Genomic DNA, 18,254 nt, shown 5'->3' on the forward strand with positions numbered 1-18,254 from the left:
TTTCTTTAAATGCATAAATTTATAGAATGGCAATAATTGCCCCCTGTAATTAGGGGGTGTTTTTTTTTTAATTAGCCAGAATTGTGTGGGTTAATTACTTAATTATTATTTTGATCTGTTAGCTGAGTGGCTACACAGACATCTGGAGGTTTAGGACTGAATTGCAGGTTAAAAAAAGTCGGTAAAAACGCAGGTCCCTAATTGTGATGCTATTAAACATGTGTCACTATGCCACTGCTGGGTGACCAGAGGGGTGTGTCTTCGGCATTTTAAATAAGATCTGGGGGTATACTAAACTGTTCTATCTATCTATCTATCTATCTATCTATCTATCTATCTATCTATCTATCTATCTATCTATCTATCTATCTGTGTCTGTCTAACTGTCTGGTATCTGTCTATATGCATGTCTGTCTGTCTATATCTCTACCGTTCTCTATGAACATACATCTGTATGTCAGTCTGTCTGTAGATCTCTGATATTTATTTTATAAGTGAGTTTTAAACGTCTGGAGACAGATTAAACGTTTTGCTGCCTGTCAATACATCATAATATTATCATGTAGGTACAAAAAGAGTCGGATTAGTCTGTTGCTGGTTCTATTTTAAGCAGTCTCTGTGTTGGACTGCTCTGGTAATAGATATCGTTTCACCAGGGGTATGTAACTGACACAAACAGCAGCCAGACAGCTGACAGGAGAGCGGTACTGTATGCCACGGGGAAATTTAAGAACGATATTAGGTATAGCAGTAGTTTGATGGCAGCGTTCAAATCGTTAGGATAGGTGAAAAACATGTTTTACAAAATCAGCGCGACGCGACACAGCTAGCATTCCAGAGTCTCACTGTCTTCCCAACTAACAGATATAAGCCGACGAGGGAACTCCAACCTTGATTTTTCATTTTTCATTTTGGATTCATAGAAGACTGAGCAATTAGGAAATAGAAATGTCCGACAACGTTGCTGACCCCGAGCCAATGGAGACAGAGCGAAGCTCAGAGAAGATCGATATGTCATTAGGTATGTGTAATTGTGTAACTGAGTGCACACGATAGTCATGTAATGCCTTTTAGGGTATTTAAAATATTTCTTGTGTATCCAGATTTGTTTCTGGTGTAGCTCCACTTTACACTGTGAACTGCAGTACTAAATGCTTAGCTCGATAAGTTTGTGCGTCTGTCCATATATTCCAGTTATAGTATTCCATATAATCTTATATATATTATATATATATATATATATATATATATATACATATATATACACATACACACACACACACACACACACACACACACACACACACACACACATGTTGAAGGCTTTTTTTAATTCATATACACATATAAAACAATTGACATTAATGTCATTTTTAGAAAAAAAAAATATATATTTCTCAAAACGTTATTCTAGTTGTCCCCTGAAACACATTTAAATACGTGTTTACAACTAGAATAATGTTTGGAGAAACCGCTTTTCTAAAAAGAAAATTATCTGCAGACGTCAATGAAATGTAATAACTGGTTAGCATTTCTGTCAGTGGTCTCATCCAGTTGATATTTATTAAACCGGTCGTTGTGTCGTTTCTTTTTGGTACGCTTTAAAAAGTGTTACAACGTGTATTGCGTTTTAAGGGGCTGCGATGCACCGCGGTAAAGATAGCATGACGTATGATGTTCGTAAGATATTCGTTTGATATTCCACTCACGCTAACCCGACATGAATGAAAACGGCTTTATCTCCCCAACCACAGCACCTACAGCACTCAAACCAACTTTAATTTAAAGGAGATCAGTTGTGAATTGTTTCACAGCCTCTGTTATACACGTGGATCCTAACAATAATTTGTGGAAAATAATAACATACCACATATACGCACACTTAGCCTCAGCCACGCGTAAAAGGGCTTTATCTCCCACAGTAGCTAGAGAGTCCAAACCAACTTTAATGTGAATAAGACCAATTGTGAATTGTTTTACAAGCTATCCTTTACATGTGAATCAAACAAATAAATTGCGAAAAACAATAACATACTGCATATACGAACACAGCCTACCAGACACATTTGAAATGGCTTTATCTCCTCAACCACAGCTACAGAGGGCAAATCAACTTTAATTTAAAGGAGGCCAATGTGAATTGTTTCACAGTCTCTGTTTTACCCATGAAGCCAAAGAATAATTTGTGAAATACAATAACATATCGCATATACGCACCACTGCCCCAGCATCAATTAAAATGGCTTGATATCCCCAATCACAGCAGCTAGCATTTTCAAAACAAATTTAATTTAAAGAAGTCTAGTTGTGAATTATTTAACAGCTTCTGTTTTACATGTGAATCCTAAGAATAATATGTGAAAAACAAAACATATTGAATATGCACACACACTTAGCCTGACATGCGCAAAATGGCTTGATATCCCCAACCACATCAGCTAGCGTTTTCAAAACAACTTTGATTTAAAGAAGGCCAATTGTGAATGCTTTCACTGCTTCTGTTTTACATGTGAATCTTAAGAATTTTTTTTTTTTAAATAATATGCACACTTAGCCTACCAGACATTCGTAAAATGGCTTTATCGCCCCAATCACAGCAGCTACAGTGTCCAAACCAACTTTAGTTTAAAGAAGACCAGTTCCTTTTAAATGGAATAACAACCATTACTGATTGCAAAGAGCCCTCTGTGACTGCCAATCACTGAGCATATATAAAAAAGCTGCCCTATCAGGGCCCTGTTGTGAGTTGGGAAGTCCATCCCACCTCCTGCTGAAGAGGGACGTCCTCAGAGTAGCATATCGCCATTTTCTCTCTCACTTCACTGAGAGGTCACAGATTGCTTCGTGCTTTCTTTGTCCGAATTTGGCTGATTTGTCAGTTTTTTATCGTTGGATTTAAATTATCCATGGTAGAATCATGGTTTCGAGCATTATTGACAGTGCTCCTACCTAATTCTCGTGTCAGTTGACTGACTAGAGCTGGTTTCGACCCCTCTTTTTTGAGATTGGTAAGCGGCCATTACTCTCTTTCACTGCACGAGGCTTCATGTACTTTTTCAGATACCATGTGGAGAGCTGTTGTGGTGCTGTAAGGAAACCCCGCAGACAAAAAAAAAAAAAAAACAGCTCGGGCCTAGCACCCCTCTCAAGCCTTGGGCTCACCTAACGCGGCTGCGCTTGCCCACGGTGCCAAAACTGACTGAATCGCCTGCATACGCTGGTATTGATCACAGTTTTTCCCGCTGACCATCATTCTTGAAGAAATATCGCCGATTGACTCGGCACCTGTGTAACCATCTTCAGCGCCACCTACAGCCCGGCGCTGACCTCGGCACAGTTTGACTCGGCACCGACTGTTTGGCGCTTTCCTTGACGCGGATCCCTGCACCGATTGGCTCGGCACCGGTGACTACCTTTGGAGCTGTCTACAGCCTGGCACCGACTGCGCTACCCATCGGCACCAAACTCAGCACCGACCACTCGGCAGCGACAGCGCTCTCCTCGATGCCGATTCAGGCACCGACTGATTCAGCGCAGGTGAATAGCTTCGGAGCCGTCTACAACCCAGCACCGACCTCGCTACTATTGGCACCGACCTCGGCGCGGATTGGCTCGGCACCGACCACTCGATCTCGGCACTGAGCACAGCAGACCTGCCTACGACACCATGTCAGTGCAGTCGATGGGGTCCTCCGTTGGTTTCCACCAGTGCGACCAGTGCGCACCAAAGTTGCCCAGGCAAGATGAGCACCGGTCTTGCGTCAGATGCCGCAGTCAATCCCCATCGGAGTCGCCTCAGAGACGCCCAAGCTCGGCCGAGCGGCGCTTTGTGGAGCTAGCGGAGACTGTAAGGGCTCAGTAGATCATGCTAGAGACCCTACTAAAATCATAGGGCAGACTGCCCCCTACTGCCGGGCAGCCCCAACTTCCACAGTCTCATTCCCGATCCCCACTACCTAGACCTCCTAGCCCAAGCGAGCTGTCCTTCACGGCGTCAAGATCAGACATAAGAACATAAGAACATAAGAAAGTTTACAAACGAGAGGAGGCCATTTGGCCCATCTTGCTCATTTGGTTGTTAGTAGCTTATTGATCCCAGAATCTCATCAGGCAGCTTCTTGAAGGATCCCAGGGTGTCAGCTTCAACAACATTACTGGGAAGTTGATTCCAGACCCTCATGATTCTCTGTGTAAAAAAGTGCCTCCTATTTTCTGTTCTGAATGCCCCTTTGTCTAATCTCCATTTCTGACCCATGGTCCTTGTTTCTTTTTTCAGGTCAAAAAAGTCCCTTGGGTCGACATTGTCAATACCTTTTAGAATTTTGAATGCTTGAATTAGGTCGCCACGTAGTCTTCTTTGTTCAAGACTGAACAGATTCAATTCTTTTAGCCTGTCTGCATATGACATGCCTTTTAAGCCTGGAATAATTCTGGTCGCTCTTCTTTGCACTCTTTCTAGAGCAGCAATATCTTTTTTATAGCGAGGTGACCAGAACTGAACACAATATTCAAGATGAGGTCTTACTAGTGCATTGTACAGTTTTAACATTACTTCCCTTGATTTATTCAACACTTTTCACAATGTATCCGAGCATCTTGTTAGCCTTTTTTATAGCTTCCCCACATTGTCTAGATGAAGACATTTCTGAGTCAACAAAAACTCCTAGGTCTTTTTCATAGATTCCTTCTCCAATTTCAATATCTCCCATATGATATTTATAATGTACATTTTTATTTCCTGCGTGCAGTACCTTACACTTTTCTCTATTAAATGTCATTTGCCATGTGTCTGCCCAGTTCTGAATCTTGTCTAGATCATTTTGAATGACCTTTGCTGCTGCAACAGTGTTTGCCACTCCTCCTACTTTTGTGTCGTCTGCAAATTTAACAAGTTTGCTTACTATACCAGAATCTAAATCATTAATGTAGATTAGGAATAGCAGAGGACCTAATACTGATCCCTGTGGTACACCACTGGTTACCACACTCCATTCTGAGGTTTTTCCTCTAATCAGTACTTTCTGTTTTCTACATGTTAACCACTCCCTAATCCATGTACATGTGTTTCCTTGAATCCCAACTGCGTTCAGTTTGAGAATTAATCTTTTGTGCGGGACTTTGTCAAAAGCTTTCTGGAAATCTAAATAAACCATGTCATATGCTTTGCAATTATCCATTATCGATGTTGCATCCTCAAAAAAATCAAGCAAGTTAGTTAGACACGATCTCCCTTTTCTAAAACCATGTTGACTGTCTCCCAGGACCCTGTTACCATATAGGTAATTTTCCATTTTGGATCTTATTATAGTTTCCATAAGTTTGCATATAATAGAAGTAAGGCTTACTGGTCTGTAGTTACCTGGTTCAGTTTTGTTTCCCTTTTTGTGGATCGGTATTACGTTTGCAATTTTCCAGTCTGTCGGTACCACCCCTGTGTCAAGAGACTGCTGCATGATCTTGGTTAGCAGTTTGTAAATAACTTCTTTCATTTCTTTGAGTACTACTGGGAGGATCTCATCCGGCCCAGGGGATTTGTTTATTTTAAGAGCTCCTAGTCCCTTTAACACTTCTGCCTCGGTTATGCTAAAGTTATTTAAAACTGGATAGGAACTGGATGACATGTGGGGCATGTTGTCCGTATCTTCCTTTGTAAAAACTTGTGAAAAGTAATCATTTAATATATTTGCTATTTTTTTCTTCATCTATGATTTTGCCATTTGTATCTCTTAAACATTTAACCTCCTCTTTGAATGTGTGCATGCTGTTGTAATATTGGAAAAATATTTTGGAATTGGTTTTAGCCCCCTTAGCAATGTTCATTTCTATTTCTCTCTTGGTCTTTCTAACTTCCTTTTTGACTTTTGTTTGCAGTTCCGTGTACTCTCTCTGTGTACTGTCTTTTTGGTCCTTTTTTAATGCTCTGTAAAGTGCCTTTTTTCTCTGAATATTTTTTTAAATTTATCTATTAAACCATTTTGGCAATTTAGTTTTACATTTAGATTTGTCTACTTTAGGGATGTAATTGTTTTGCGGCTCTAGTACTACATTTTTGAAGAACAACCATCCTTCTTCTATGGGTGTTTTCTCTATTTTACTCCAATCTACTTCTGTTAGTCTCTGTTTCATACCTTCATAGTTTGCTTTTCTAAAATTGTAAACCTTAGCTTTAGTCATTACTTTTGGGGTTTTAAAAAACACTTCAAATGAGACCATGTTGTGGTCTGAGTTTGCCAGTGGTTCTCTGACCTCTGTTTTAGTTATTCTGTCTTCGGTATTTGAAAAGACTAAATCAGGGCATGCCTCCCCTCTAGTCGGTGCCTTGACAAATTGTGTTAGGAAGCAGTCATTTGTCCTTTCCACCATTTCAATTTCGTCCGTCGTGCTACCCACTGGGTTTTCCCATTTTATATGGGGGAAGTTGAAATCCCCCATTAGTATGGCTTCTCCTTTCTAATGTCATTGTATAACAGATTATTTTGCTCACCGTCTGAATCTGGTGGTCTATAGCATGCTCCTATTATTATGCCCTTTGAATTTTTGTCCATTATTCTGACCCATATTGATTTGGCTTTATTTTCTTTGTCCAGGTTTAACACCTGGGCTTCAAGACTGTTTCTTATGTATAGCGCTACCCCTCCTCCTCTTCTGTCCTGCCTGTCTTTCCTGTACAGTGTATACCCACAAATATTATATTCGTCCCCGTCACTCTCAGACAACCAAGTTTCTGTAACACCTATTACATCATAGTTACATGTTAGTGCAGTAGATGTCTCAGACCCAGCTACTTCCATATGGCAGGCCACAGCGGAGGGCTCCATACCGCCTCTGCTGCATGTGTCACGGAGGGAAGAGTTCCAGGTGCTAATGCAGCGTGCAGCTGCAGCCACGGACATTCCATGGCCGGCAGAACAGGAGGGAAAGGGGAACCACAGCAAGCCCTCCCTTTGTGTCATGACTTCCTGGAATTGGTGTGCTCCCTTGAGCAACCCAGCGTCTGCACCCTCAGCCTCAAGAACAGCAGAGTCTCTGCTGCACCAGATACTTCTTCAATTCTTTAGCGCCCTCACAGGTCAGGAGGAAGATTTATCACCAGAACTCATTGTATTTCTGTCACATATTCCACCGCTCAGAGTGGAGCTGAAGGAACACTCAGCTAAATCTACTTTTCCCATTACTCCCCCCTCCCAGGAAAAATAATCTGCATTTTGGTTGTCTTTCCCCGCATGGTGTACCATATGGTACATGAAGGGCTGCAATGCCAGATACCACCGAGTTTTCTGGGCATTGCTGTCCTTCATTGTGCTTAACCACGTGAGTGGGGCGTGGTCTGTGACCAGATCAAATGAGTGTCCCAGCAGGTAGTATCGTAAAGAGTGAGTAGCCCATTTAATGGCCAAACACTCTTTTTCAACTACGGAGTAGTTACGTTCCCGAGGTAACATTTTTTTGCTCAGGTACAATATCAGGTGTTCTGCTCCAGCTACTTTTTGGGACAAGACTGCACCCAAACCTACATCCGATACGTCAGTGTGGAGGATGAATCTCTTAGTAATAAGAGTGGGGGCCTGGCAAAGTCGACGCTTAATCGTATCAAATGCCCCCTGACACTCAGCTGACCATTTAATTAAATTTGGAGAACTCTTTTTGGTGAGGTCGACTAACAGGTTAACCACTGTGGCGTTCACAAAGAGGTATAGAATATGCTCGAGAAGCGGTTGGTGCTGTCTTTCTTGGCCACTATGACAATTGGACTGCACCACTCGCTCCTGGAAGGTTCAGTCACCCCAAGCTCGAGCATATCTCATACCTCTTTGCAAACGCCACTTCATCGACTTTCTGGGATCCGGTACGGTCACTCTCACACTGTGACACCTGGTGGAGAGATAATGTAAGTTTGTTCTGCCGGACACTTCAGAAAAAACATTGCTGAACTCCTCAATAAGCTCTCTTTGCTGATCTGGAACCAATTGTTCCCCCATAGAAATCGTTCTTGTGCTTGGGGTCTCTGGACAGGGGCATAAATCATCCTCCATATTGCCTAGGGCTATAAATAAGACCTCCCTTGCCTGCCAGGGCTTTAACAAATTAATAGGTAAATTTCACGTTCATTCCGGCGATCGGGTTCTCTAATTTCATAATGTACTTTCCCTATAGCCCGAATCACCTCATACGGCCCCCGCCATTTAGCACACAGTTTTGACTCTGATGAGGGAAGTAGCAGCATTACCTTGTCCCCTGGTCGAAAGGTTTGAATCTGTGCATTTTTGTTGTAATGCTGCTACTGTCGGTGCTGAGCCGATCTGAGGTTGTCCTGGGCCAAACGACCGACCAAATCCAGGCGATCTCTTAGTAGGAGCACATACTTCACTACATTTTTAGATGAACCTTTGTGCTCCTCCCACCCCTCTCTCAGCAGGTTGAGAATGCCGCGAGGCTGCCAGCCATACAGGAGCTCAAAGGGGGAGAACCCCGTTGAACTCTGCGGCACTTCTCTCACAGCAAAAAAGGAGGTAGGGAGGAAGCGATGCCCAATGTTTCTGCTCCTGTGTCACGAATTGCCTCAGCATCGACTTTAAGGTCTAATTAAAGCATTCCACCAGACCGTCCAATTGTGGATGATAAACGGACGTCCTGATGGGACGTATTTTCAATATTTTGTATACCTGCTGTAACTTATTGGACAAAAAATTGGTTCCGTGATTGGTCAAAATTTCCATGGGGATCCCTTCTCTAGCCATAATCTGTGCTAACTCGGTGGCTATTGCAGCAGCGCTAGTGGACCTCAATGGAACTGCCTCTGGGTATCACGTTGCATAACACTGTGTAACAAAAAAACATTTTTTTTTGTTCCTAGGTAGTAAGTGTTATTTCCTAATTGCCTATGCCTCAAAAGTATAGAAAATGGCTATTATTCCCCACAAACTTTGCTTTTGTGACCAGGACAGTGATATTTCAAAATATCACTATTTCCAATGGGAAAATGGGCAAATGTGTGTCTTTTCATTCAAATAAAGTCAGAAAAAAACAACATATGAATCCAAATTAACATGTATTTATACTAAAGTAATACAAAGATGACTACAAAAGATTTAGAAGTGAGTAGTTTTCGAGATTTACAATTATACTGTAAATACATTCGACACATCAGTATGAAAACCAAGCCAATGGAATCGAGCCAATATCCATTCCCTTGTCTTCTCTGCTCCGAGGTGCCCCGCAAAAGGAATATCACGCGCCAGCCTCATGACCTCGGTCCAACAAGACAGAACCGTTTTGTTTGTCTGTTTATTTTGGCTACCAATGCCATGTCCTGTGTGTCGAGACCATTCGCTCAGCTCCACCAAACTCCACATCTCTGTCGTTTATTTCCTGAACCTGTTTCTGGTCTGATGTCCCCCACTCTGGCCGTCTTTGTGACAGGGAGATAAAGCCATTTTCATTTGTGTCGGGTTAACGTGAATCGAATATCAAACGAATATTGAACATCAAGCTAACTTTACCGCGGTCTGCGATGCACCAGGAAAAATTGCTGACCAGAACTTATCGTAGCGTATGATAAATGAGAATTTAATGCCAACCCAAAGGCATGCAATTCTCATGTTACACACTACCTTATGCATTATTACCAATAGGGTCATTCCGTGTCAACTCAACCAGAGCTTCCCACATCAAGATTTAGATTTTGCTTATATCTTGTGTAGTGGAAGATACAGGTCAGGTATGAAACCAGGCCAAATATTTAAGTGCAGTGATGAAGATTTGCTGAGATACAACCTCTTTTGTAAGGGGGGGGGGGGGGGGGTCATACTTGAAACGCGTCTCATTTTGGAGTAATTCTGAGGATTTAAACATGATATTTAGAATGTCAGTAGCCCTATGGATGCTTCTCTACAGATAGCAGGTAGATCTTCTGTAAGTACCACGGCTTTAGTATTTCTGTGTTGCCGGAGGCCTTAAAATTGAAAAATTGTCAAATTGTGATTTATTTTTAAGTGCATGTTCCTTCTAAAGTAGAAGAGATATCACTTTCAAATTGCTTAGTTGTGCTCATCATTTAGTTTCTGTGTGCAGCTCTGCTACTGTCTACCCTACTTTACTGTCTGATTTAATGACCCCAAAAAAAGGCTTCAGGATGAAAGTATCGAAAATGGCCCTATCTTTGAAGGGCTGAAACCCCTTGTGGGACACAAGTTAACAGACTGACCTTTGGTGGGCTTACAGATGAGGATCTGAAGGATTTGTGGTAAAATAATTGACTCAGTAATCTGTCTCCTTCACAGTTTAATAAATGTACAAACATGAACAACACACATTTATGTTGTTTTGGGGTATATTGTACAATATTAGCAAATAGTTCGAGTTTAACCAAGAAAAACATAAAACGTGTATACATAAATAAATCCATAAAACTAAAAGCATAAATGTGTATAATCCTTGTATGCAAGTGGCTTGTCATAGGGCTACACAGATACTGTTGACCTCTTATTTCTTCTTTGTTGCCATCTTTAAAAATTGATTCTTGCAAAGTTCTGAAACAAGCATTCATGGGTTTTAGATGAGCGTTTGAAGGACTTGTGGTGAAATAATTGATTTGGTAATCGGTTTCCATCTGTTTTTTCCAGTGGTGTAGAAAAAGGAATTTTCAATTTTCGGATATCTGAATTACAGGTACAACAGCGTGTGACACAATGATACGGGCAGAACAGATACGGGTTTATGACAAGTTTTTGAATGAGTCTTGTGATGGATTGTGACTCTCTGTCAACTCATTAAAGTCTTTATATACTGTACATGTAGTGATGGTTCCACACCTAGTCAGAGAACTATTAAACTGTGTAGCAGACAGATTACCAAGTCAGCTATTTCACTCAGCTAAGTCCTTCAAACACTCATCTACTGTATAACCCATGAATGCTTGTTTCAACAGTACCTGTATAACAGAAGCATTCACAGGGATCCTCAAAATCAAAAAGAGACATGTTTCAAGTATGACTACCCACCCCCTCCCCTCCAAACCCCACTAAAGAGGGTGGACTGTACCTCAGCAAATCTTCATCATTGACCTGACCTGTATCTTCCACGACACAAAATATAAACAAAATCCAAATCCTGAGGTGGGGATTTTCCTCAACTTTGGTTGATTTGACATGGAATGAACCTGTATAATACCATTCCATAGAACAGTTACTTCAGTGTTTGAGCCTGGGCTGAAATTAGTTACATGTAAGATTATTAATTCCAGAATTGGTTAATGCTAGACCTATCCAATTAGAATTAACTGCATACTTATAATTATTATTATTCATCTAACTATATATTTTGTGTATGTGTTTATCAAGTTCATGACATAAACCAGTCCCATATGTTTTCACAATAATACAGTTAATCGTGCAGATCCCCTGTACTGGTTAAATGACAGAAACTAGAGAGAATAAATAAATGTATTCACTGGTTATAAATCCACGATGACATCAGGATCTGAAGCAGGTTTCCAGACTGGCACTTTCCAGACTGAGCTGTTGATGTAAAGCAGATGTTACAAGGCACTGTACTGCAGAGTCCTTTATATAGCAACAAGCTCAATGCTGGGCATGAATCATCAGCAAACAAGGCTGTCCTAACTCCTCCGTCTAGCCAAGATATCAGTGTTAATATAATACACTGTTTTACACTAAAGATCTGAGGCAGACTAACTTTTGCTCCATTGTAAAGTTTTGCTATTGCTATCACCCTCAGACTCTATGGTGCAGATTTCCAAAGCTGAATTATTGTTTTTACAAAACATAAGAACATAAGAACATAAGAAAGTTTACAAACGAGAGGAGGCCATTCGGCCCATCTTGCTCGTTTGGTTGTTAGTAGCTTATTGATCCCAAAATCTCATCAAGCAGCTTCTTGAAGGATCCCAGGGTGTCAGCTTCAACAACATTACTGGGGAGTTGATTCCACACCCTCACAATTCTCTGTGTAAAAAAGTGTCTCCTATTTTCTGTTCTGAATGCCCCTTTTTCTAGACTCCATTTGTGACCCCTGGTCCTTGTTTCTTTTTTCAGGCTGAAAAAGTCCCTTGGGTCGACACTGTCAATACCTTTTAGAATTTTGAACGCTTCAATTAGGTCGCCACGTAGTCTTCTTTGTTCAAGACTGAACAGATTCAATTCTTTTAGCCTGTCTGCATATGACATGCCTTTTAAGCCCGGAATAATTCTGGTCGCTCTTCTTTGCACTCTTTCTAGAGCAGCAATATCTTTTTTATAGTGAGGTGACCAGAACTGCACACAATATTCAAGATGAGGTCTTACTAGTGCATTGTACAGTTTTAACATTACTTCCCTTGATTTAAATTCAACACTTTTCACAATGTATCCGAGCATCTTGTTAGCCTTTTTTATAGCTTCCCCACATTGTCTAGATGAAGACATTTCTGAGTCAACAAAAACTCCTAGGTCTTTTTCATAGATTCCTTCTCCAATTTCAATATCTCCCATATGATATTTATAATGTACATTTTTATTTCCTGCGTGCAGTACCTTACACTTTTCTCTATTAAATGTCATTTGCCATGTGTCTGCCCAGTTCTGAATCTTGTCTAGATCATTTTGAATGACCTTTGCTGCTGCAACAGTGTTTGCCACTCCTCCTACTTTTGTGTCGTCTGCAAATTTAACAAGTTTGCTTACTATACCAGAATCTAAATCATTAATGTAGATTAGGAATAGCAGAGGACCTAATACTGATCCCTGTGGTACACCGCTGGTTACCACACTCCATTCTGAGGTTTTTCCTCTAATCAGTACTTTCTGTTTTCTACATGTTAACCACTCCCTAATCCATGTACATGTGTTTCCTTGAATCCCTACTGTGTTCAGTTTGAGAATTAATCTTTTGTGCGGGACTTTGTCAAAAGCTTTCTGGAAATCTAAATAAACCATGTCATATGCTTTGCAATTATCCATTATCGATGTTGCATCCTCAAAAAAATCAAGCAAGTTAGTTAGGCACGATCTCCCTTTCCTAAAACCATGTTGACTGTCTCCCAGTACCCTGTTACCATATAGGTAATTTTCCATTTTGGATCTTATTATAGTTTCCATAAGTTTGCATATAATAGAAGTCAGGCTTACTGGTCTGTAGTTACCTGGTTCAGTTTTGTTTCCCTTTTTGTGGATCGGTATTACGTTTGCAATTTTCCAGTCTGTCGGTACCACCCCTGTGTCAAGAGACTGCTGCATGATCTTGGTTAGCGGTTTGTAAATTACTTCTTTCATTTCTTTGAGTACTACTGGGAGGATCTCATCCGGCCCAGGGGATTTGTTTATTTTAAGAGCTCCTAGTCCCTTTAACACTTCTGCCTCAGTTATGCTAAAGTTATTTAAAACTGGATAGGAACTGGATGACATGTGGGGCATGTTGTCAGTATCTTCCTTTGTAAAAACTTGTGAAAAGTAATCATTTAACATATTTGCTATTTTTTTTCTTCCTCTACGATTTTGCCATTTGTATCTCTTAAACATTTAATCTCCTCTTTGAATGTTCTCTTGCTGTTGTAATATTGGAAAAACATTTTGGAATTGGTTTTAGCTCCCTTAGCAATGTCTATTTCTATTTCTCTCTTGGCCTTTCTAACTTCCTTTTTGACTTGTGTTTGCAGTTCCGTGTACTCTTTCTGCGTACTTTCTTTTCGGTCCTTTTTTAATGCTCTGTAAAGTGCCTTTTTTCGCTGAATATTTTTTTTAATTGATCTATTAAACCATTTTGGCAATTTAGTTTTACATTTAGATTTGTCTACTTTAGGGATGTAATTGTTTTGCGCCTCTAGTACTACATTTTTGAAGAACAACCATACTTCTTCTGTGGGTGTTTTCTCTATTTTACTCCAATCTACTTCTGTTAGTCTCTGTTTCTTGCCTTCAAGTTTGCTTTTCTAAAATTGTAAACCTTAACTTTAGTCTTTACTTTTGGGGATTTACTTTAGTCTTTACTTTTGGGGATTTAAAAAACAACCTAACTTACTTCAGCTGCCTTAAATTAAACATCTTTCTTTCTAGTTTTATGGATGTGTGTGCTTTTTGAAAAAAATGAAAACTAAAAGACTGACAATGAGACCCAATGTTAACACAATACAGCATAGCAGAGAAGAGGTTTGAGATGTTGGCAGGTTTCAACATGTTTAACTCTGCCCCAGTTTACATATAGATAGAAGCCAGGGGCTTGTATATTCACCTGTTAGTAATGTGTTTCTTACTAGTTCAGATAGTTTTGGAGAAATTCAAAGGGTGCAAATTTAATGCACTGGAGCAACAGCTCTGGCCCTCAGTGTATTGGAAAAATGACTGATGTTGGTGTTTTATATGCATTGCAAAATACCTATACATAGTGTATATATATATATATATATATATATATATATATATATATATAGTGAATGATCCACTCACTTTTCACGTTCGTTGCCCCTTTACGATAGACCCAGGACACAGAAATGGAACTGATTTAGCGCTGACGCGCACTTTTAATAACACAAAATTAAACAAAACAAACAAAAACCTAACTCCGTTTTGGAGCTCTCACTAAACACCAACAGGAACCTAACTAACACGCAGGACGGCTAAGCCGTTTACCTGCTACACAAACACAACACCTTACTCGGCATACGACTGCTCGCTCGCTCGCGCTCGCTCTCTCTCTCTCTCTCTCTCTCTCTCTCTCACACTCACACTCACACAGACACAGACACAGACACAGACACAGACACAGACACACAGTCGGGCTCTTCTCTCAGCAGCCTGGAACTAACTGTCTGCCTCTCTTAAATACCCTGCTCCTGGCTCCAATTTACAATTAGCACCAGGTGCAGGGGGTTATCTAAACAATAAAACAATTCAACAATTAGCCCGTTCACCCAAAAGTGCATTCCCACATGTTTTTAGCAGGGAAGGATTTTAACCCCCTCCCTGCTATCTTACTATATATATATATATCAAGTTATCGTCAGTACCATTTAGTACAACTGGCACAACTAGTATCCACTCGTCTCTTCAAATGTCTGAAATAGGTAACTGCAAAGTTTGCAAAAGAAAATAAGCTTGTCTAATGCTTGTCCTTACATTATCCTTATAATATTTCTCTGATTGTTTTACCATGATGTACTGTAAGTATGCTTTACTACGCTTGACGTACAGCAGGGGCATTTAGAAGGGATTATCGCTCAGGCAACAAAACAGGATCTGCCAGCACAGTAACTCTGTCACTTATTCACACTTACTGTACATCACTGGAGATGATTGGGGTCTAGTGGGTTACACACCAGTTTACAGTGTGTTAAACAAAGGTTGTTTAAGTTGAGCCATTTCTACATAATCAAAAAATACAGCAGCTGCATTATGTCCATTTTCTATTGTGACATTTAATTTACTGCTGATAATTTGTAATTGAGTGCTTATAGAATGGTTACTCTTGTGGACACTCATGTTTTTGTCTAATCCACCCTCCCATGGGGAGTGGAAGACAGAGGGGCCCGTATAAAAACATGTTGTCAGTTTTCTATCAAGATGAAGAGCTCCACATTGTTTGATTTTCTGCCATGTATTTTTTTTTTCAGATGACATAATTAAGCTGAACAAAAAGGAACAGAAATCCAGTCAGATTGCTTCCAAGACAGGCCTGCAGCAGCAACCTGGTAATAGAAGCAGAGGCCCTGGGAACCGAAGAGCGACTGGACAGCAGAGAGCCCCCTTCCGAAGAGGATGGGCACAGCAAACCCAGCAGGGTATTCATCTTCCCGTTCAAGAACAGTCAGAGTGCACTGCTTCTCACTAGGGCAGGACTCCTCCTCTGTGCAGGCATCTGTGGACAGGCTGAGCAATCAGAATGTAAACAAGTGAAGCAGAAGCTCAGATATTCTTCTCCCACTAGTTTGTACCATCAAATGTAACCACTTTCTATGAGCTCTTAGTGTCTATGGTCTATACCCTCTCCTTGTCAGTCATAGTCCTTGCATCTCATAGGCCTTGTGTCTTTAACATGTGCAACAATGTTAATATAATAAAACAACTGACCTTACACAATCAGACAAAGTTATACAGCTCTGGAAAAAATTAAGAGACCACTGCAAAATTATCAGTTTCTCTGGTTTTACTATTTATAGGTATGTGTTTGGGTAAAATGAACATTTTTGTTTTATTCTATAAACTACTGACAACATTTCTGCCAAATTGCAAATAAAAATATTGTCATTTAGAGCATTTATTTGCAGAAAATGACAACTGGTCAAAATAACAAAAAAGATGCAGTGTTGTCAGACCTCGAATAATGCAAAGAAAATAAGTTCAGATTCATTTTTAAACAACACAATACTAATGTTTTAACTTTGGAAGAGTTCAGAAATCAATATTTGGTGGAATAACCCTGATTTTCAAGCACAGCTTTCATGCGTCTTGGCATGCTCTCCACCAGTCTTTCACATTGATGTTGGGTGACTTTATGCCACTCCTGGCGCAAAAATTCAAGCAGCTCGGCTTTGTTTGATGGCTTGTGACCATCCATCTTCCTCTTGATCACATTCCAAAGGTTTTTAATGGGGTTCAGGTCTGGAGATTGGGCTGGCCATGACAGGGTCTTGATCTGGTGGTCCTCCATCCGCACCTTGATTGACCTGGCTGTGTGGCATGGATCATTGTCCTGCTGGAAAAACCAATCCTCAGAGTTGGGGAACATTGTCAGAGCAGAAGGAAGCAAGTTTTCTTCCAGGACAACCTTGTACTTGGCTTGATTCATGCGTCCTTCACAAAGACAAATCTGTCCGATTCCAGCCTTGCTGAAGCACTCCCAGATGAGTCCAATTTTCAGCTATGCCCAACACCTGGTCGTCTAATGGTTAGATGGCGACCTGGAGAGGCCTACAAGCCACAATGTCTCACACCCACTGTAAAATGTGGAGGAGGATCGGTGATGATCTGGGGGTGCTTCAGCAAGGCTGGAATCGGGCAGCTTTGGCATGAATCAAGAAAATAAAAAAGATATTCAGAACAGAAAATAGGATGCACTTTTTTACACAGAGAATTGTGAGGGTCTGGAATCAACTCCCCAGTAATGTTGTTGAAGCTGACACCCTGGGATCCTTCAAGAAGCTGCTTGATGAGATTTTGGGATCAATAAGCTACTAACAACCAAACGAGCAAGATGGGCCGAATGGCCTCCTCTCATTTGTAAACTTTCTTATGTTCTTATGTTCTTATGTTCTTATAAAGTCACCCAACATCAATGTGAAAGACTGGTGGAGAACATGCCAAGACGCATGAAAGCTGTGCTTGAAAATCAGGGTTATTCCACCAAATATTGATTTCTGAACTCTTCCTAAGTTAAAACATTAGTATTGTGTTGTTTAAAAATGAATCTGAACTTATTTTCTTTGCATTATTCGAGGTCTGACAACACTGCATCTTTTTGTTATTTTGACCAGTTGTCATTTTCTGCAAATAAATGCTCTAAATGACAATGGAATTTGGGAGAAATGTTGTCAGTAGTTTATAGAATAAAACAAAAATGTTCATTTTACCAAAACACATACCTATTAATAGTAAAACCAGAGAAACTGATAATTTTGCAGTGGTCTCTTAATTTTTTCCAGAGCTGTATACTGGCACAACAAGCCCCTTGTTGATCAGGCCTGAAGTGATTACATCTCTGTTAGATTTAGGCAGCTTTGGAATTATATGGCAGGAGATTTGGCTCCTGTGTATTAGTCCTGTGGATGTAGTTACACATGGTTTAATTGAGTTAGGGAGTGATATTCAGCACCAGGGTAATGTGATGACCCTTTATGTGCCAGGACATAACCTGCAGTTCCTGCAGCAGTGGTTCAGTAATTATGCATGCGTTAAACTATTGTCTTAGTATCACACAATAACATTTCCAAGATGTTTAAAAAGGTTTTTGCTTCAAAATATACCAGGTGGTTACAGTGTGGAGATAGGGTTAATGATCAATCTCCCATCCTCACGCTGGTAACCCACCACTAACATACAAACACCTTGGTGCTGCTGCTGCAGGAGATTTTCACAGGTTGGTGGTCATTCATTAAGTAATTAATAATCAACGACAGGTGAGATAATAATCCATTGTTTTCCAGTGCCATTTTTTGACACAACGATTCACCAATTTGAGTTGTTTATCTCATTTAAAACATTTCTAATTCATCTGACATTCAGTAGTTCAGGACAAAAAACAATCACAAAATGTTTTAGTACAACCAT

At 40.4% G+C, this 18,254-nt stretch overlaps 1 protein-coding gene across 4 annotated transcripts in view; it reads left to right on the forward strand.

Moving 5' to 3' along the window:
- The first annotated feature begins 592 nt into the window (after positions 1-592).
- si:dkey-17o15.2 (UAP56-interacting factor) overlaps positions 593-18,254 on the forward strand; it is a 41,146-nt gene continuing 23,484 nt past the window's right edge. The window contains exons 1-2 of one of the 4 annotated variants that reach the window (XM_041219688.1): positions 593-1,021; positions 15,602-15,769. In XM_041219688.1, the coding sequence (XP_041075622.1) occupies positions 949-1,021; positions 15,602-15,769 (241 nt within the window). In that variant the 5' untranslated portion in view covers positions 593-948. The remainder of the gene's footprint in view (positions 1,022-15,601; positions 15,770-18,254) is intronic. The other 3 variants (XM_041219690.1, XM_041219687.1, XM_041219689.1) reach the window with 3 other exon arrangements.

Source organism: Polyodon spathula, chromosome 20, assembly GCF_017654505.1.
Source record: "Polyodon spathula isolate WHYD16114869_AA chromosome 20, ASM1765450v1, whole genome shotgun sequence".
NCBI lineage: Eukaryota > Metazoa > Chordata > Actinopteri > Acipenseriformes > Polyodontidae > Polyodon > Polyodon spathula.